This window comes from Cervus canadensis, chromosome 31, assembly GCF_019320065.1.
Source record: "Cervus canadensis isolate Bull #8, Minnesota chromosome 31, ASM1932006v1, whole genome shotgun sequence".
Lineage (NCBI taxonomy): Eukaryota > Metazoa > Chordata > Mammalia > Artiodactyla > Cervidae > Cervus > Cervus canadensis.
In genome coordinates this window covers 34367048-34387837 of record NC_057416.1, presented here as the reverse complement: position 1 = coordinate 34387837, position 20790 = coordinate 34367048, and the positions used below count along the sequence as shown (strand labels likewise).

Sequence of the window (20790 nt, the reverse complement as noted above, 5' to 3'; positions counted from 1 at the left end):
CTGGAGGGCAGGAGCTGAGGCCCAGCTGGGCGTGAGGTGGGCCGGTCTGCCCAGGAGAGGGGCCGGAAGCCTGGATGCAGTGGAGCAGTAGAACTGCGGGAGGAGCGGCGGGATGGAGAGTGTGGACACGGGGTTACGGGCCTCTCTGGGCTCCTGGGATGGGCCGCTGGGGGCCCTGCAGGGCAGCCGCACCCATGCCGCAGGTCCCTTTGGGCTCTGCCGGATCTTCAGAGGTTCTGGGCATATGCATACTCCCAGGGGCCCCAGACTAGCTGGACCCAGTGGAGAATCTTGGCTCCTAGCCTTTCCCCTGCCGGTGGATCAGCACCGGCTCCAAAGGGAGGGCAGCGATCCCCTCCCTCACCGCAGTTAGCGGAGGGCTGAGGCTCCTAACACACACCCCGACACTCACACCTGCCGCCCCCTCAGTTTCCTCCTCAGGTCTGCACACCAGACCCAACCAGGAAACTGTCAGAGGTCGGGGTCCCGGCGCGTCCCCAGGGACCAGGCATGGGACCAGGCTGCCGCGTCAAGGGCCTGGGCCCTCCGGCTCCCTGCCCGCGGGCTCACGGCGGACCTGGCCGGAGCAGGCAGACTTCCAAGGGAGCGGCGATATGCCTGGGACCTCCTGGGCCCTCTAACCTGGCCTCCCGCTGTTAACCCCGAAGGACCCCACCCCCAGCCCCACCCCCCCCATGCCACTTTAGACCCTTCCCAGTTCCTGGAATCCATACGCCGCTGCTTGCAGACGGCTGCTGCATCTTCAACCTCCTTGGGGTTTCCCGTTTGACCACCGCGCCGAGGTCTGCGGATGCTCTCTGTACACGCCAGACTCCCCTCCCCCAGCCAGGGCACAGTCACCCACAATGGTTCTGGGGTTGCCCCCCTCCCTTGGAGATGCCTCCCTAACAGAGCCCCCTCCCCCGAGAGCTGTGCCCAGGGGACGTGGGTGCAACGAGAGAGCAGCCCCTCCTTCCGTGCGGCTGTCGGAAGGCTCTGGCGCAAGCCTCTGGATCAAGGCGTCTTGATCCCTGCTCTGGACTCGGAAGAGCAAGCGTTCCATCCTCTTCTCTTGGCGTCCAGCTCCCACCCCCGGCTTGCCCCGCGCCCCGCGCCCCAGAGCCTTGTCCTCTGGCCCACGTGTCTGGGCAGCAGCCGCAAGGCTTGGGCAGCCCCGCCCCGGAATGCGCATGCCCGATCGTGGCCGAGCCTGTGCGCGCGAGTGAGTGGCCCTGCACGTGCGCGCGTGTGACGGAGGGCGCCGCTGGAGCACGTCGTCCTCTGTCTGCCCATCCAGGTTACTCGTCGCTGCAGGACGAGCTGCTGTCCCCCGCCTCCCTGCACTACGCGCTCCCCTCTCCGCTGCGCGCGGACCAGTACTGGAACGAGGTGGCCGTCCTAGACGCCATCCCCTTGGCGGGCACGGAGCATGACGCCCTGCTGGAGATGTCTGACATGCAGGTGTGGTCCGCGGGCCTCACGCCCTCGCTGGTCACTGCTGAGGACTCCTCTCTGGAGTGCAGCAAGGCCGAGGACTCGGACGCCACCGGGCAGGAGTGGAAGCTGGAGGGGGCGCTCTCCGAGGGACCCCGGGGCCCCACGCTGGGCTCTCTGGACCTCGTGGAGGACGACACGGTGGATTCAGATGCCACAAATGGCCTTATCGATTTGCTTGACCAGGAGGAAGGTCAGAGGTCAGAAGAGAAGCTGCCAGGTCATGAGAGGCAGGAGGACTCGACAGGTGCAGGGCAGGACTCAGAGCGTGAAGTGTCTCTTGTTTCAGGCCAGCAGAGGGTACACGCCCGCATCTCAGAAACCCCCACCGTGAGTTGGGCGACGGACTCGAGCGAGGACAGGTAAGGGCAAGGGCTGGGCTGCCGGGCGGGGTGCCTTTTGCCATTCCGGGCTTCCGGGGGGGTCCTGTGCCTAGCAGTGAGTAAGGGGAAACTTTTATATGCTGCTGCCCCCCAAACCTTGTGTGCGAAACGCCCTGGAGGAAATAATTTAGTAAAGTGCCAGCTCGCCCCGAGCCTCCCAGCAGGCACGCAGGCCGCTGTGTTGTGATAAAGAGTGGAGCTGCGTCTGCAAAGGTCAGTCCTTCCCTGTCTTCCCCCCAACTTTTGTGCAGCCCCCAGGAGAGAGGCTGGGGGTGTTGGGATGGGGAGAGCGATTGTCAGGCTGGGACAAGCCACAGCCCTGGCAGTGCAGCAGAGCCGGAGGCCCTGGGCCCCGGTCGATGCTCTATGTCGATGATTGAAAACAAACCATAATTGGAAGCCTGGGAGCTCCAGGGCCCAGGCGAGTGGGTGGGCAGTCACAGGGCCTGCATGTGACGGAGCTGATAAGGTTGCCCTTTCTAGTTACGCCTCTTCGGAGGAGTGAGGCCAATTGGGCTCATCTGGGCAGGACAGAGCTTCAGCCGTTGAAGATGGTTCCTCTCCTGGGTAGCTCCTGGCCACGCTTCCCGCCGTAAGAAGGCCTGGGACCCGGCCAGGCTGGCAGTGCAGGTGGAAGGGCCTCGTGCGCCTCAGTGGACACGGAGTGTCCAGGCCACGTCCATGCGATGGACAGCCCGCCGCACCCTGGCGCTTGGGCTAAGTGCAGAGGGGTCTTGGGGCGAGAGCGAAACAGACAGACGAGTGACAGGTATCACCATAGCCTCTGCGGCTGGCCCAGGAAAGGCGTGGCTGAGGCCCAAAGCCGTTTAGGAAACAGGATAGCCGGGAATCATTCAGTGCCCCAGATGAACCCTTTGATTCGTGAGGAGAATTGGGCAGGCTGAGCCGTGAGGATCCAAGGTGAAATTCGGCCTCCCAAGCATCTGCAGTGGCCCTTTGCTCAACAAGCATGGATTGGATGCCCGTGTGTGCTGGCCACTGCCCCGCTGTGACAGCAGCATCCCTAGACAGGGACCAGGGGCCTGGCGGCCAAGCCTCAGAGCATGACCGGCGGGCTCTGTGACCTGGGCCAGCCCTCCCGTGGGGACAGATGGATTTCATTCATTCACGCGACAGTGTATTGAGGCCAGCTGTGTGCCCGGCCCCTGTGCAAATGCCTCCAAGCCAGAATGTGGCCTTGAGCAAAAAGACAGTCGCCACCCGCAAGACATGTATGTTCTTGTGCAGCGGTCCCCAACCTTTTTTGGCACCAAGGACCGATTTCGTGGAAGACCGTTTTTCCACAAACAGGGTCGGGGGGGATGGTTTGGGGATGATTCAAGGGCATTGCATTTATTGAGCCCTTTATTTCTATTATGATTACATCAGCTCCACCTCAGATCATCGGGCACTGGGATCCCAGAGGTGGGGGAACCCCTGTTCCAGGGGGGAAGCTGACAATAAACAGATAAACTAAATGGAATGGAAACTAATTTTAAAAAAGAAATGCTTGTCAGTGCTAAGTGCTGAAAAGAAAAAATAAAGCAGGAAAGAAAAAGAAGAAAAAAAGAGGAAAAGGGGGTGGTTGGAATTATAGAGAAGGCTGCCAGGGATGCCTGAGAGTGACTCGGAAGAAAGATGTCAAGGAATTCAGGTGACGAGCCCTGTGAGCGTCTGAGCGGAGGTGCCCTCAGAGGCCCTGTTGGTGCAAAGGCCTCAGAGCAGAGCACGCCCACCGCATTCCAGAGACAGCGAGGAGCTGACTGCTTCCAGAGCAGGGTGATCAGGGAGGTGGTGGGGCCTGACATGGCAGGCCTCGGGGTCGTAGAAGGACTATGGTGCTTCCTGGGTGGGATGGAGAATCGTCGAGGGTTTTGAGCAGAGACCCGAGGTGATGTGGCCATAGCCGGACACAGCTAGGGGTAGAGGCAGGAAGACAAGCTGCAGGCAAGAGTCCACGATGACGTGGACCCAGATGGTTGGCCAGGAGTGGTCGTGCTCGGGATGTATTTTTGCAAGTTGAATCCCAAGGATTTGCTGGCAAATAAGATGTAGCGATTGAGAGAAAGAGGGGTGTCCAAGAGGACACAGGTGTCCTTGAGCTGACACCTGAAGGACCCAGGGTGCTGTCTACTGCAGGGTGGGGAGACGGCTGGAATGGGCCTGGGGAGGAGCCCCTCGGTGAGGACTTGAGCCCCCGAGATGCCCATCAGAGGCCTCCAGGGGAGGTGTCGAGGAGGCCGTCGGACACACAGGCCTGCAGCTCCGGGAAGAGCTACCGGGGACCTGCTAGTGGGCTTAAAGCCACGGGCTGAATGACCTCATCTGGGAAGCAGGATAGACAGAGAGAGAAGTCTGAGAACTGAGCCTGGGCCCTTCCAGGGTCAGACGTGGGGGTAAGTTAGGAGGAGACATGAAGGACACTGAGAAGGAACAGCCAGCAAGGGAGGGAGGAGCAGGCGCGTGTGTCCCCGAAGGTGTGGAAGAGCCTGCTTCCAGGGGGTGGGGGGTCATCTGACCAGCTGAGCCCCTGCATGAGGACTGTGGTATGGGAGCAACATGGGGGGCGGGGGGCTGGGCGCGGGTGTGGGGACCCCTGATGACCGGATCATCATGCGGCCTCAGGAGCAGAACCGTCCACTCAGAGGACAGGGCCCAGCGGCACTGGTGTCCGCGTCTGTCTGAACGGGGCAGATGCTGTGTGATGGGTCACGCCTTCCCAGCCTCCAGAGGGCAGGGCAGGCTCCGGACGGGGAGGACCCCTGAGAGTGGAGGCTGGGGGTGACCAGTGTCCTCGGGCTCTTCCCGGGGGCAGGGTGCACGACTGGGATGCGGAAGGCTCCATCGTCTCCTACCTGCAAGAGGCCGCACACGGCTCCTGGCTGGAGGAGGCCCTGCTTGGCCCACGCTCACTCCAGAGAACGGTCAGCGGCTCTCCGGAGCTCGAGGAGGGCCCAGGGCCTGCAGCTGAGCTGTCCGAGGCTGACAGGGAGCAGAGACCACCCGGCCCCCAAGAGTGGACGCAGGAGGCTGGCAGCACCTTCTCCCTCCAGGTAAAGGCGGGCGCCCTGGGGCAGGGCCTCCCTGACACTCCACTCGGAGGACCAGGGCCCCTGGTGTCAGATCCCTGCTGGGAGTGGTTTCTGTCTTTCAAGGTTGGGGTGGTGGCTCCTCTTTCTGTCTGCCCACCTGTTGGCCTCCGTGACCCTTCTGAGGGCAGGGAGGGGCTCTCCTTGATGGGGGTCCAGAGACTCCCAAGCACACCTATGGTGCCCCCTTCCCACTCCCCACTGCCGGCCGCCCTTCATACGCCCAAGGTGGTCACAGGATCAGAGGGGGGCCTTGTAGCTGTTGTTCAGCCACTAAGTCGTGTACGACTCTTTGCGACCCCATGCACTGCAGCACGCCAGGCTTCCCTGTCCTTCACTGTCTCTCCCAGAGCTTGCTCAAACTCATGTCCATTGAGTCGGTGATGCAATCCAACCACCTCATCCTCTGTTGCCCCCTTCTCCTTTTGCCTTCCATCTTTCCCAGCATCAGGGTCTTTGGAGAGCTGGTTTTGTTTTCTTTATCCATCATGTTTTAAGAAGAAGGGCTTAGAACCCAGAGGCCTGGCCACTGGGCTGACTTGGGTCTTACCTTGTCTTTGGGGCCAAGGACCAGCTACTCTCCTCCAGGCCTCTGGGTTCCCTTGTGTAAATGAGGTAGAGAAAGGATTGCCGCCAGGGTTCCCTGGGGTCTCTGTGCCCACACGGGTGGACCCCCATGGGGACAGGCTGGGAAGGGGGGGGCAACCCCCACACAGGCTCTGGCTTGACCCTCCCTTCAGTCCCCCCCGACTTATTTTATTTATTCCCTCTTGTCTTGACTCCCCATTTCCATGGACATCTGTTTCAATGTGTTTTTTGAAACCTTTTTGTATTTGGAAAAATGACAAATAGATACAAAACCAGATAGGATAGCCTATCACCTTCAAGCGCACACGTACTTCCCCCTGACGTTGTCTTGAAACTAATCCCAGATGTCTTATGATCTTGCGTGCATGCTCAGTCGCTTCACTCATGTCTGACTCTTTTCAACCCCATGGACGGTAGCCCACCAGGCTCCTCTGTCCATGCGGACTCTCCAGGCAGGGATACTGGAGTGGGTTGCCATGCCCCCCTCCAGGGGATCTTCCCCACCCAGGGATCCATCCCTCCTCTCTTACCTCTCCTGCACTGGCAGGCGGGTTCTTCACCATTAGTGCCACTTGAGAAGCCCCTTATGATCATGACATCTTTTTTTTTAATAATTTTATTTATTTATTTACTCTTGGCTGCACTGGGTCTTCGTTGCTTGGCGCGGGCTTTCCTCTGGTTGCGACGATCGGGGGCCGCTCTTCCTTGTGGTGCGGGCAGGCTCCTCACCGCGGTGGCGTCTCTTGTTGCTGAGCACAGGGCTCCAGGCGTGCGGGCTTCAGTTGTTGCCGCTCACGGGCCCTGGAACTCGGGCTCAGCCATTGTGGGTTTAGTGGCTCTGCGGCACATGGAATCTTCCCGCACCAGGGATCGAACCCGTGCCCCCCAGCACTGGCAGGTGCATGCTTATCCACAGAGCCGCCAGGGACATCCTTGACATCTTTTCTAATTTGTGTTTGTATAGAGTGTGAGTCATTGCCCTGTGAACATGTATCGACGCTTTCAGCGCACGCATAGCCTGTGCTCTGCGCCTCCCCGGTCCCTCTTCCGCCGTGGGCACGTGTCCTTTTCCGCCCTCCCCTTCCCTGCCAGCTTCTCCCCCCGCCCCTGTCCCAGCCCGAGCCTCGCAGGCACCTCTGAGGACCCCAGGACCAGGCGGGCTCCACCATGGGCCCCGGGCTGCTGGCTGCCAAGAGGTGCCAGGAATTAAACAGGGTTTTATTTAGAAGGCGTCCCTGCCAAGGACATGCCTCCGATGGCCGGGCCGCTGCACCCGTTTTTAACCCCAGGCCACCCCGTTCTTGGTGGTCGGACTGCACCCACTTCTGCCACTCCTGGTCGTGCGTACTTGTCCCAAAGCACCGGGCCCGCCCCCCAACCCTGGGTCTGTGCCCCCCACCGCGAGTCCTGGGGACGACAGCACACACGAGCCGCTCTGCGCTCAGCTTTGTGGGGCGGGCGAGGACTGGAGAGAAAGCAGGATCGTGGAGAAGCAAGCCCTCCAGGGTCACTGTGCCCGGCTGCCCCGTTTACAGATGAGGGAACTGAGTCCCAGGAGGCTCGGCGTCAGGGCGGGGAGAGTCCCAGGCCTCCTGGTCCCGGGTCCCAGGAGCGGGCAGGGCCCATGCCGCCCTGTCTAGGGCGGATGGGAGGTTTGGCGCTGTCTCCTCACGGTCTCCTGGGGCCCAGGGGATGATCAAGAGGCCTGTTGAAGGTGACAGAGTGCAGAGCACCTGTTGACTGGTATTTCCAGTGAGCCTCAACGCACAGTGGGGGCTGGGGGGTGCTTACTGTAACTGGGGACCTCAACCTGGAAGGCAGCCAGCCCTTCTCTTCGGCCCAGTGGGTAGCATCTGACCTTGGGCTCCCGGCCCAGGCTCGGACCCAGGGCTCCGGGGTCCCCTGCACGCGCCATGTCCGCGTCCCCGGCGCGCCTGTGTTGCGATGGGACAAGTCATTAACCTCTCTGTGCCTCCGTTGCCCTCGCGTGAGGACATGGGAACTCCAGAGACAAGACGGTGTTAATGTAACCCAGTTGATGTGTGGAAAGGTACGCAGAGCCCTGCCTGGGCAGCGGGCCACATGGGATGAGGGCCGTCACAGTCCCTTGTGGTGGGTGGGCTCACAACCCACCCCTCGTCTTGATGGCTGGGAAACCGAGGCCCAGAGGAGCGCCCCCCCCTCAGCAGCCCCGCTAGGCCTCTAGCCACCCTGCTAGACCTCCGCAGGGTCGGGGTGCCAGTCCTGATCCTGGTTCTTCCCGCCATGCCTGCTGCTGCCTTCTTCCCGCCATGCCTGCTGCTGCCCAGAGAGAGGGGCCGCCCCGTCCCAGAAATGGGACTCCTTTGAGCCTCAGCTGCTGGGCTGCCTTGGGGAGCCAGGCCTGCAGAGGCGAGTTGCAGGTGCCTGGTTCCTGCCCCTGGCGCTGCCAGCCCTGCCCGGGGAAGAGCTGTGAAGGAGAGGCCTTAAATAGACACACCGGGGACCCGCTTGCATTTAGGGTGGCTGTGCTGCCTAAGGTGGGGGCTGGGGGGGCACCAAGGGCCGCGGGGCTCATGAAATTGCACGGGCTCCCAAGGCCCCCGCCACCTGTGCTGGATGCCTGCGCTCCTGGGGCTGACCACTCACCCCGGGGGGTGCTATTTTTGAAACACACCCTGCACCCTCCAGGGTGTTAGCTGGCCCCACCCCACAAGCAAGCTGGTGGACGTCCCCATGGTCCTGGCGGTAGCCACCCAGGACACACACCAGGAACCGCATTCTGCAGATGTCTGATTTTTTTCCCAAGTCCTGAACGGGACCCTTTTCCTGGGCATGGCTAAAGCTGCCTCTGGCTAGCACAGGGGCGGGCTCTCGGGGGTGGGGGCGGCGTCTCTCACAGCGCCCTTTAACACGCACGTCCGGTGCCCGGGACGCGCACACCTGCCGGCTTCCCTCTGGCCCCGCCGGACAGCCTGGGGCAGCTGGCTCGGGAGCTAGAATTACTGGGGCCTGACGTCAGCCAGTCCAGGGGCAGAGGCGGGCGCTCAGCCGGGCGGGCACTCGGGCGGCAGTTCCACCGTGGGGGCCTTGCAGCCTCCCGTGAGCGCTGCAGAGAATGGAGTGGGTCCCGGGGGGCCTCCGGAGTCCCCAGGGAGAATGAGCGGCTGGCCCCGCCGCCCTGGCTCCGCAGGCCCTGGAGGCCTGGGCTGGTGAGCAGTCGAGGATGTGGACCTTCGTCACCCAGCTCCTGGTCACCCTGGTGCTGCTGGGCTTCTTCCTGGTCAGCTGCCAGAACGTGGCGCACATTGTCCGGGGCTCCCTGGGCTTCGTGCTTAAGCACATCCATCAGGAGCTAGACAAGGAGCTGGGGGAGAGTGAGGGGCTGAGTGACGACGAGGAGACCGTCTCCACCAGGGTGGTCCGGCGCCGGGTCCTCCTGAAGGTAACCCGGGGTCGGGGGGGTGCAGGGGGCGCCAGTCCGGATGCCCCGCGGGAAGAGAGGTCAGGCGGCCTGGCTTCGGGGGGCGCTGGGGATGTGCAGGCCCAAGCTGGGCGGCACTTCCTCGCCCTCCCCACCCCCCGTCCCCCACGATGGCCGAGAAGGCACCGCTCTGGGACTCAGGAGGCTGGCCCTCCGCCTGCTTATGTCCACAGCCAGCTCAGGGAAGCAGCAAGACCCCCCCGCCCCGGGGCGCGGGTGTCTGTGGCCGGGGCGTTCTTCCCCTGAAAGTGCCGTCAGAGTAGACATCAGGGTCTCCCTCTCCCAGGAGCTCCTCCGTCAGTCTGCATCATTGAGGCCCCTGTTTCACCCACTCTGGGGCTGATGGCAGGGATCCTTCACTCGGCGCTCCCGTGAGCCTGGGCTCCCCTCCCGACTGCAGGCCCAGGGCCCCCCGGGGGTGCCCCTCTCCCCCGCCACGGCCTCAACTTGGAGCAGCCGCTGGTCAGTCCAACTCACTTCTTGCTGAGTTGCGATTTCCTGCCAGGGTGGGGTCTCAGATTCTGGCTGCTGCTGCTACTGCTACCTTATTTCCTTATTGGGCTTCCCTCACAGCTCAGTTGGTAAACAATCCGCCTGCAACGCAGGAGACCCCGGTTCAATTCCTGGGTCAGAAAGATCCGCTGGAGAAGGGATAGGCTACCCACTCCAGTATTCTTGGGCTTCTCTTGTGTGGCTCAGCTGGTAAAGACTCTGCCTGCAATGCAGGAGACCCAGGTTCGATCCCTGGGTTGGGAAGATCCCCTGGAGAAGGGAATGGCTACCCACTCCAGCATGGCCTGGAGAACCCAACGGACTGTATAGTCTACGGGGCTGCAAAGACTCGGATGCGACGGAGCGACTTTCACTTCCCCTTTCTTTCCATCCTTATCTCCACTTATCCATATCGAGTTTTCTCCCTGCCTCTGATTCCAGGGGAATGAGCTTCAGAATATTCCAGGGGAGCAGGTGACCGAAGAGCATTTCACGGATGAGCAGGGCAACGTCGTCACCAAGAAGGTGAGTGCAGAGGGCGTTGGGCTCACCCTGAGCCAGGCAGAGGGCGTTGGGCTCACCCTCAGTGTCTTGCTGCCGCCGTAACAGTGGAGTAAGCCCGGCTCAGATGGGACGGTTCGGGTACCTGCCGCAGTTCCAGACGTGGCGGTCCTTACTTTGCCTGATTCAGCCTGAGCTCAGCTGGGGCGGCCGCGTTCCAGAAGGACAGGGCCCTGTGGATGCAGCCCATACCTAGTCCTGTGACACCTGGCCCTGAAAACAGCTGCGTGACAGCAGTATGGGGGGGGGTGTCCCCACAGGGTTTCCTGAGATAAAAAGGATGTGAGAACGCATGGGGCTGGCGGCAGGTCTCCACCAGGAGCCGCGATTCTGCCGGACAAGCGCTGTGCTGGGTGCCGGCGGGGGCTGACCGCTGTGGCTCTGGTGCACACACTCGGTCGGAACAGGGCCTGGTCTCCCCTTTTGCACGAGGAGCTCCAGGCTTGTGCATGTTCTCACCTTCCCGCTCCTTGCACACGGTTGGTGCAGAGCAGACAGTCATTGGCATATTCAGATGTGTGAATAGGGAACAGACGGTTGCAGGGACAGACACGCCCTCCCTGTCAGGGGCTCACCGTTGTGCAGGGAAGAGAGACAGTGTAAACATTGGTCACACAGCAGCAGGCAGAATGAACCCCATGGGCTAGAGATGGAAGTCACGGGGTCAGACCCGCTTGTCTATGAGCCCCGCCGAGACCACCCCCCCTCCCCCGCCACCGCAAATTCCAGGCCTTCTGAGACCGCCCAGTGCAGGTTCCCCACCCAACCAGGGGGTCAGAGGCCGCCCCTGACCTTGACCACAGGGAAGGGCACCTGGGGTCACAGCCCGCATCCACCCCCCCACCCCCTGCACTCCGGAACCTGCCCCTTTTCAAGCTCTTCCTTGACGGCTTCCCCCAGCCCCCTCCTACCCTCCCTCTCATTTTTCCAGATCGTCCGCAAAGTTGTTCGCCAGATAGACCCTTCCGGACCCGATGACACCCAGGAGCTTGAGGAGGTGATTTCCGAGGGGCCCCCGGAGGACCCTAGTGAGATGGAGGCGGACATTGATTCCTTTATGACTCACGCCAAGGTACTGCCGGGGCCGCGGCCTCCCAGGCCCTCGCTCTTCCGAGGGGCCGGCCCGGGACCTCCACTGCCCCTGCGCCAGCCCGCCTGGGCCTCTCCTCTCACCTGTCTGCCGGCTCCCCCTCGAGCCTCCCGCCGCCTCCGTAGGGTGCCTGTCCTCTCTGGCCTTCCCGCCGTCTCTCTGTGTGATCTGTCCTGCCTTCTGTCTGAACTGCTGTCTCCAGGTGGAGCTGAGAGGAAGTGGCCTGCAGCCGGACCTGATAGAGGGCAGGAAGGGGGCTCAGATAGTGAAGCGGGCCAGCCTCAAAAGGGGGAAGCAGTGATCTCCAGCCCCTCCTGTGGAATGGCCTCTTTGGAGGTAACACGGGCATCGGTCTTTTCTGCATGGCCCGGTCTCCCGCTGCCACCCACCCCCCAACCTCCGCCACGGTGGCTCATTTTGCATCCCCATCCTTCCGCCAACTCCCACCTCTCCCAGCATGAAGTGGGAGGACCAGGCATGGCTGTGGTCTCCAAGCTCAGACTCCCGCTTACTAACGGTGCCTTCTGAGCTGTTTCCTCCTCGAGAGAACCGTCACAGCCTCTGCTGGCCCGTTCCTCGGGAGTGCAGAAACAGATGCGGGACACATGCTTCCCTAAGTGAGAAGCACTGGGTGCATCTCCGTAGGATCGTTATTCTGGAAGCCCAGCCCAGCAAGGGAGCCTGGGGTGGGGTGGGAGACAGGGCCCCGGAGGGTGCAGTGGGGTCCGCTATCTGTGAGGTTTCAGCGCACGTGCCCAGGAAGATCGGGGAGAGGCTTGGAACGCAGCTGTACCTTGAACCCGGAATCCAAGGCTTCCATCCTCCTTGGTGTTTTCTGAAGCATGTGACTCCCTGGCTTTCTAGGAAGAGGCAAAGTTAACCAGAGGAGGCTGTAGGGGCGACGGGCGGGGGGTGCCCGGGCGTGATGTGCAGTGCGGGAGGGAAGGAGGCCGTGAAGAGGCAGCGAAGGCGCTCCAGTGGGCTGCGCAGTGCGGGGTGGGGGCGGGGCTTCGCGGCCCGCTGGGACCTGCGTCCTCCCTGACGGGTCCTGTACTGAGCTGCCCCGAGGCCCTTCGCTGTGCCCAGCTCGGATCAGCTCAGTGCCGGGCACGTCGGGGTGGGAGTCGGCCGGAAGCAGGAAGCACGTGGCCCCGGCGCCCGCGCGCGCACGCACCCGGCTGTTGTCACTTACACCCGCAGGGCCTGGCTCTAGGCCGGAGGCCAGCAGGCTCGCTTTCTGCACTTGGAAAAAAAAAAAAAAAAAAAAAACCGCAGGGCCGCTGTCTCCCAAGCCCCCAGAAGTGCTGACTCTGGGCTTCCCTCAGCACTTGGAGGGGGGAAAAAAAAGTCTGGCCCATCCAGTCATAGGATAAAATTAGACCTGACTTCTCAGCAGCTTAAGGAGGTCACCGCGTTAACCCGCACACTGCCAGGGTCCCAGCGGGCTGCTGGTTTAGAGCATCAGCTGTGGTCAGTCCTGGAAATGATCCAGAGGTGCAAATACTTTGAGAAAGCAGAGTGGAAGGCAGAGGACACTCTTGGGCCTTATTTTTCTTAGGGCAGTGACGTTTGGCTCAGGTTCTGCTGCTGTTCCCAAACAGGAGAGAGGTGGCCCAGACCGCAGGCCAGGGGAAGGACGGAACCTAGACATTAGGAAATTTTTTTCTGTAGATCTGCAAAGTGGCTGAACCCCGCCACGCACACATACACACACACACTTGGGAGATGCAGGTCCAAGGCCACCTGGCGTGGGTGGCGGGGTGCAGAGCGGCCTGGCTACCACAGAGGGATAAGGCTTCTGCCTGGAAGAGGCCAGGGAAGTCTGTGGGGCGGGGGCCAGCGTGCAGGAGGCTCCTGTCTGGTCCCCAGAGCCCAGGGGACAGCCTGCAAGGCTCTACCACCTGAGCAAGACAGAGTGCAGACAAGACGGGGAAGGGGCTGAGGGCGCTCAGTCCTTCATGCTTTGCTACCTGCCACTTGCAAGCTTGCACAGGCCCCGGGCGTTCCCGGATTCCAAATAATTGCTAACTTGCAGAGTCGCCTACTAGTTACAGTTCATTGTAACCCCCAAATCCAGCAGGCCCACGCTTCCCTCCCGTGGCCTTTCAGGGACGTGCCGGTAGTAAAGCAGTGGGTCCCCCGCGGGCCTGTTCCCAGCGGAGGTCAAGCAAGGCGACCGTCTCTCTGTCCCTGTTTCAGATCACACTCAGACCCAGCGTCCTTTTGGTGTCTATTTAGTGTCACTTTTTTTTTTGCATCTTTGTGCTGTTGGTGGGTGATTTCGCTGTTATAAATAGCCCTGCTGTCTGGTGTCGCTAAGAGCAGCAGGGCTGTGATGGGTCGTGTGGAGGAAATCCGTGTGTCGGATGAGCTTCATTTAGTCATGAGTTAAAGCTCTGCGGGACACGAGTTCAGTATTAATAATGCAACAATATCCAGTTGACCCTTTAACAACTTGGGACTTAGGGGGCGCTGACCCTCCAGGCAGTTGAAAATCTCAGCACTGTTCTGTCTGCCTAAAAAACAAAGGCTTTGATGAATGACTCATGCCCAGGGCAGGAAGCTGGAACGGTCTGGATAGAATCCTGGGTTCAAACCCTGGTTCTTTCAACTCTAGATGCTGTGACCTGTAATCCGATATGAACTTACCCCCACCCTCAGTTCGTCTAAAGATTCTGTGAAATGAAAATGCAAGTACTATATTTATTGACAAAGAGAGCCAATGTATAAGTGGGTCCGTGCAGTTCAAACCCATATTGTTCAAGGGTCAGTGGTACATTAAATATGTTGTCTTTGATCAGAAATAGACAGGGTTGTGTGTTTATAGTTTGAAAAACATGTCGTGACCAGAGGCTGGCAGGAACCCTGAGCGGCACTTTGCTGGGGAGCAATGGCCAAGGCCTGGCTAATTCAGGGGTCCTGGCTACTCGAGAGAACATGCCTCCTGCAGACAATGAGAACTGACTGTTTGAGAGAGAGTGGAAGCTGGGCAGGGGTCCAGGGTCCAGGCCTGGCTCCTCCTGCTCCTCAAGCTTCCGTCTCCTACTGGGAGGATGAAATCACTCTCTCTGAATGCGTGTCACTCCGGTGCTGTTGTTGTTTAGCCGCTAAGGTGTGTCCGACTCTTTGCAACCCCGTGGACTATATAGCCCAGCAGGCTTCTCTGTCCATGGGATTTCCCAGGCAAGAATACTGGAGTGGGTTGCCATTTCCTTCTGGGCTTAAAAATAACCATGGTAACCGTGAGGGCGACTGTGAGGAGTAAGGAGAATACAAGGTGTATCCTGGCCCTCAACCAACGGCAGGTCTTTCGTGCAGCGTGACCCAGGCGGGTCAGCTGACCTCTCCAAGCCTCAGGTGCCCCAGCGTTTTCCTCTTGCAGGGTGGTTATGGCGATCTGTGGGTTTACGTTTGTGAAAGGGTTTTCTAAATTGCCCAGTCCCAGTCCACTGATTCTCCAAGTGCTGCCCACATCCCTGTGGCACCCTCATCCGGGCGCCTGGTGACAGAGCAGACTCCCGGCCCTGCCCAGCACTTCTGAACCACCGTCCTGGGGCTCAGGATTGGGACAAAAGCTCCAGTGATTTTGTTGCAGACTGAAGAGTGGGTTAGTAGGACCCATTCTGATTTTTCTTCCCAAACCGCCCAGAGATCCTGTGGCACAGTTGTAGACTTGACGCCTAAAAGGTGAGCTGAGATGAGACAGCGACAGTTTGTTCAAAGCAGTGGAACAGCCCAGAGGGCAGAACACCCTGATCCCCGGTGCCCACTCCAATTCCGCACCTATCCCGCCTGCCCTTGGGAAGGATTTTGCATGAGTTCTGGCAGGTGGGGGAGGGCACTTTCTAGTCCCATTGAAGGAGCTAGATAGTTGCTGTGGAGACAAGCCTGGTCAGTGTGCGGCAGGCAGGAAGCAGCTGGTGGGTTTTGCTCCAGGTCCAAGAATCAGGGTGTCAGCGCTGCCAGGGCACAGCAGGGAGCAGGCAGCCTGTGCCCTCTAGGTTAGAGGTGCCCAGCTGAGTGCTGGGCCGTGCCACGCATGCGATAGCTGTTGCTTTTTTTGTTTCCTTTTCCAAGAGACACTTTTCATTCGGACACTGTAGTTGCCAAGCTTTGTGTTCGCTCTGACTAAAGAGAGCATTTTAACAGTAAGTAACTGTTAGCCGCTTCAGTTGTGTCTGACTCTTTGCGACCCAGCACCACGCTCCTCTGTTCGTGGAATTCTCCAGCCAAGAATACTGGAGTGGGTTGCCATTTCCTTCTCTAGGGGATCTTCCTGGCCCCGGGATGGAACCCAGGCCTCCTGTATTGCAGGCAGATTCTTTACTGTCTGGGAAGCCCAGAATATTTTAATAAATGAAAGTTAACCTATAAAGAACCCACCTGCCAGTGCAGGAGGCCTAAGAGACTCGGGTTTGATCCCTGGGTCGGGAAGATCCCCTGGAGAAGGGAATGGCCACCCACTCCAGTGTTCTTGCCTGGAGAATCCCATGGACAGAGGAGCCTGGCGGGCTACAGTCCATGGGGTGGCAAAGAGTCGGACACGACTAAAGCATCTTAGCACAGCACAGTCTCCGTAGGAGGAGGCAAGGCGGGCTGAGGTCCTGTTTACTTTCCTCTTTTGTTTTAAGTGACAATCCACTCTCACCTCCAGCCTCCGCAGGTGTATTGGAGCCTGGGGCTTCGGGAGAGAGGAGATACCCACACACTGGCAGGGGCAGGGGCCGGTGGCACACACAGAGAGATGACATGAGGGAAAGAGCCTGACCTGCCCGGCCACTTGGAGCTGCAGGAGGCTGTTGGCTTAGCGTTTTGGGGGGTGAGACCTTTCCGGATGGGCATCCAGGGCAGTGGCGAGCAGAGGTCCGCACTCCCTGGCCACCACTGCCACTGCCAGCCGGGCCCAAACGCCTCCTGGAGCTGAGCTCACCCAGAGACAGGAAGAGCGGTTACCCCAGAATCATCCCTCTCCGCGTTGAACCTTCTCCTCTGCTCCGTGTCAGGGCCGAAGAGCGGGAGGAAGATCCTAGCTTGTCTTCCCCAGGCTCAGGGTTCTGTAAGGTCTCTTACGAGAGGCGTGCACAGCGCGAGGGTAGGCGCTCTGGCGCCCGCGGGAAGGGTACGTACACGCGTGCTCAGTCGCTTCAGCCGTGTCCGACTCTTTGCGACCCCAAGAACCCGAGTCTCTTACATCTCCTGCATTGGGAGGCAGGTTCTTTACCCCTGGCACCACCTGGGAAGCCCCCCACAGGAAGAGTTAAGGCTGGCTACTGCCCTCAGAGTGTTGATAACTCCAGCCAGGGAGGTAGGCAGATGAGAGACAGGACAGATAGGAAGGAGTGTTTCCGGGTCCCGACCACGGCGGTATCCAATACTGCTCAGGGTCCCTAGCGCTTCCTAGAGGGTTAGCTGTCCAGCATCACAAGAGTCAAATGAGCTGCCTCCTCCTTCTGGCCTTGATTTACAGCAAGGGAAACCGAGTCCCCGACAGTATAAGTAACTTGACCGAGACTACAGAGCAGGAAACCGGCAGAGACAGGATATGAGTGCAGGCAACCTGGCTTCAGAGTTCTTGCTCTCAGCCAGACTGTTCGTCACATGCCAGGCTGTGGCACAAGAGGCGAGAGAGAAGGGGAGCTGGAGTTTTCAGGAGGGCTTCCTGGAGGAGAGGGCTGGAGGGCCGAACTTCAGCCGAGAGGAAACTGGATGGTGTCCTTGACGGAGGAGCCGAGGTCAGAGGCAGGCAGCAGTGGGCACGGGGGTTCGGACTCCGAGGAGGTGGCTTCGCTAACAGGGACACGGGCCGTGGTGGAGGGGTCCCTTCCAGGGTGACAGCTCGCTCACGCCATAGCGGCAGCAGGCCTGGCTTTTCAGTCTGGCGAGGAGCTTAACCCTGCTCTCCATCCCTGGGGAGCCACTTGGGGCTGAGCTCCACTTGGTCACCTCCAAGCCTCCTCCCCAACCCTGGCTCCTGTAGGACCCATCCACGATGACGAGCTCCCTGTCTGGAGACAGCTGTGCCTCAGATGAGTTTCTGCCTTTCTGTATCACTTCCAGCCCCGCCTAGGAGGCTGTCAGCTCCTCTTCATGTTAAATTCCTACAGATAGGACCCTGGGTGGCCGATCCCGCAAACATGGAGTTTTACGCACTCCCCTGCCCCCCAGGCTGGAAGACGAGGCCCCACAGGGAGGCCATGTGGCTGTGACTTGTAGGCTGCAGAGTTCAACTTCACTCGGCAGGCACAGCTGCCGTCTTCCAGTCTGATACACCTCGTCTCCTGGGGAGAAGGCCTCTGGTTTTCAAAGGCCTCTAGGCCCCAGTCGAGGCTGTCCATCCACAAGACACGGGGAGAGGAGCCAGAGGCCGCTGACAAATAGAGTCGTGGACAGAACCAAAGCGGCACTGAGGTCCCTTGAGGCCACGAGCTCCCGAGGCCACGCCTGCTCCGTGCAGCCTGGCACACAGGAGACATCCGTGCCCGCTGGCTGGACTGAACTGACCGAGCCGGGGCGGTGCCGCCCAGCCCGGCCCCTCTCCTGGGTGCTGGGCACACGGGGGGCCTCTCCCCAGGTGACCGTGCCGTCCAGGGAACTCATCCGAGGGCATGGAGCCCGTGGCAGCCTCGGGGTCCGGGAGCGGGGCAGCTGGGGTTTCAGGAAGGTCCCCGCCGGGCTCAGCACCTTGCAGCTCCTGCCTTGCTTGGGGAGGCCGCTTTTCCTGATTCACTCCTGCCCCGGGGCCGCCAGCGCAAAAGCTCAGGATGGCGGGGTTTTTTTGTTTTTTTTCTTTGCTGGGGGTTGTGCCTCTTCTAAGGGACCCCTTCTCTCTGTGTGTCCCCCAGGATCACACCTCGACACCCAACCCTTGAACTCCACACACTCTGCCATGCATCCAGGAGGAGAGCTGGCCCGGAGGCCCCGCGCACGCGTCCCTGGAGGCTGACGGCATGACCTCTGTAAGGGACTTCCTTTAGTCACCTATTCGCATGAACGACTGTAGACGCATGACCTACAGTCTTCAATCCTGCCTCTAGCGACGGTGGATCTCTGTGGGGAATGTGGACGGAAGCAGCAAGAGGGGGTGTGCAGAGAGAGAGGGACGCAAAACACGCGCAGGAGAGCGCCGAAGGCAACAGCAAAACAAGGGCTCTTTTGTGGCTGGGATGAGATATTTTTTTAAATCATTTCAATTTCGACTTGTTACAGGGTACTTTTTTTTTTTCCCCCCAACCTCATTCTGTAGGAAATCCATGTGAGCTTCCTGGAAAGGGGGGGGGGGGGGGGGAAAGCTTCCTGGAAAGGGAAAAAAAAAAAAAAGAAAACTAGACATGAAATCAGTTCCACACCTTTAATCCCTTGCCCTCATCTGCCAGCCTTCCACACCCACACACCTCCATGCTCCACGTGTGACCATCCTTGCCGGTGGACCGAACCTTCCAGAACCTTCCAGAATGCACTACACGGCATCAGGACACACAAACACGCCCGCACATGCACACCTCTCCCCTCCGCTCAGTATACACACAGATTTTACTGTGATGTCCGAGGCTGTATAGACTCTCCTGTGGATAAACTGGAATTTTTTTTATGTTGTCTCTCTCTCTCTCTCTCTCTCTCTGCTAGTATTAATCATCTTCCAATGGAAAATCATTATCTTCAGAATGCATTCGGGGGTTCCTTGCGTCAGGGACTTAAGAATCTGAGGCGAGGACCCCTCAGGCTTAGCTGCAGGGCTCCAAGGGAGCCAGCGCCCCCATCCGGAAGGGTCTTTGCTCTCTGCTGGGGGAGGGCCGATGGCTGTCCCAGGATTGCACCAGCATGTTCAATAGAGAAGAGGTTTTCTATACCTTCAAGCACTTAAATCCTAGTCTGTGTTCAAAGTGTAAACTGTACAGTAATCAAGCCTTGTGTATATGGAAAACAATAAATACTATGCAAATCAATAGAAACACTTTAGCAGTATGTACAGAGCACTCACAAACAGCTCAGCTCCTGAGGACTTCTCCAGGCTGCGGGAGAAGGAACTCCGCAGCCTTTCAGTGAAACAGGAAGGAAGGGCATAGGGCTAGCGAATACGGACCTGCCCAGTTCTTAGGTCAGCCGCCACCCGAGGTCTCCCGGAGCGAACTCGGTGCTCTAAGTCCAGGCAGCCGGCGGGGTGAGGGGGTGGTCTGGGCTGGGCAGTCAAGGTGCCCCCGCCCCCGCCCCGCCCGCCTCCTGGAGAGGCAGCGCAGGGGGGCGCGGGCGGAGCGCAGGGGGACAGACGGCTGACCACCTGGAGGCCCCAGCCAGGAAGGAGACCCTCCCGGCCCAGGGCTCCCCCGCTGTCAGGGCAGGAAGGAGACGAAGTTCCTCGCCTCGGTGCCATCAGGGAAGAGCCTTAAAGTTACACCAGAGCCCCCGACCCCCAGCAGAGGGAGGCCCGAATCAGCACAACGGCGCCCGCCCCGCGGCGCCCTCCAGGCCGGGAGAGACTGCAGGCTCTTCTCGCCCGCCCAAGGGCCACACTGTGTGTGGATGTCCGGTCCCCGTCCTCTCCGCCGCTCTGCCGAGGTGTCCTCCGAACACATCCGAACCTTCCAAGTAGCACAGAAGCCCCTCCTCGACGGCAGAGCGCGCCCCACCCCCCAGCACCCCCGGCCCCGGCCGGCCCCAGAGCAGTGTTCCCGTGGGTCCCGGCGGGGTCGGGGTCGGCCCGGCCTCCAAGGGGCGCGCGGGGAGGCTCGCAGAGCATCCTGGCCGCCGCCGGCCTGACCCTTCGCCCGGCCCCGGCGCCCCCACCCCCCAGCGCCCCGGGCCGGCTGGACTCGCTGAAGGCCAAGGAAGACAGGCACGGGGCCGCCTCCCGCCGCCATCGGCCCCCGCCTCGCCCCGGCGCCCCGACCCGGTAGCCCCCGTAGAGCCCCGGCCCCGGCCCCGGCCCGGCTGCGCTTTGGCCCCTCTCTCTGTCTGGCTTCGCTGCTTGGCCCGCCGGCCCCGGCCCTCGGCGGCATGCCGCGTCCGCTGCTAGTAGGAGCTTGTAGGGGAGGGGTTTGGGGTCGCCACACGATGCCTAGAGAATGCTGCAGTCTGCACCTTAGACGCTTTTTAGAAGTTTTGGAATTACCTTGATTTTTTTAAATTGTTATGAAAATGATTCTTTTCTTGACTCTTCCACACGGCTCTGTTCTCTGGAGGGAATCTCCCCCCTACCCACCCCTCTCTGATGTATAGACCATTCTCCCTACACCAGCTGAACAAATGTCAAAATTAATAAAGAAATCGATTCATGGCACTGGCTTGCTCTCTCCTTCCGGCTCATCTTTAGGGAGTTGGGGGTGGGGGGTAGCGGGGCTGGAGGAGTCTGGGGGTGATCAGTCTGCAGGGAGGCCTGCACCCCCCCCCCCCGCCCACCTTCTGGAAACATGGGCAGCCCCTTAATCAGGACCACCCATTCTGAGAGAGGCCCCCCACCCCACCCTCCAGATGATAGGGCAGATTGCTGTCCACCCCATAAGGATGATGCGATGGGGGCAAGTCCAAGATCTTTGAGGGGGGGAGCAGAGGGAACCACAAACACCAAGGTAGGTGGGTAAGCCCACAGCGGGCATACACTTAAGGGGGACCCCCAGTGCTCCCTGTGAGGGTGTC

The 20790-nt window shown here is 60.4% G+C and overlaps 1 protein-coding gene across 6 annotated transcripts in view; it reads left to right on the top strand.

Moving 5' to 3' along the window:
* ANK1 (ankyrin 1) overlaps positions 1 to 20434 on the top strand; it is a 238814-nt gene extending 218380 nt beyond the window's left edge. For 2 of the 6 annotated variants that reach the window (XM_043454010.1, XM_043454012.1), the window contains exons 39-44: positions 1298 to 1856; positions 4693 to 4930; positions 9951 to 10034; positions 11002 to 11142; positions 11363 to 11496; positions 18003 to 19109. In XM_043454010.1, coding sequence (XP_043309945.1) covers positions 1298 to 1856; positions 4693 to 4930; positions 9951 to 10034; positions 11002 to 11142; positions 11363 to 11461 — 1121 coding nt within the window. In that variant the 3' untranslated portion in view covers positions 11462 to 11496; positions 18003 to 19109. Of the gene's footprint in view, positions 1 to 1297; positions 1857 to 4692; positions 4931 to 8572; positions 8979 to 9950; positions 10035 to 11001; positions 11143 to 11362; positions 11497 to 18002 lie in introns of those variants that run through there. The other 4 variants (XM_043454013.1, XM_043454011.1, XM_043454015.1 and 1 more) reach the window with 4 other exon arrangements.
* Positions 20435 to 20790: the final 356 nt, after the last annotated feature.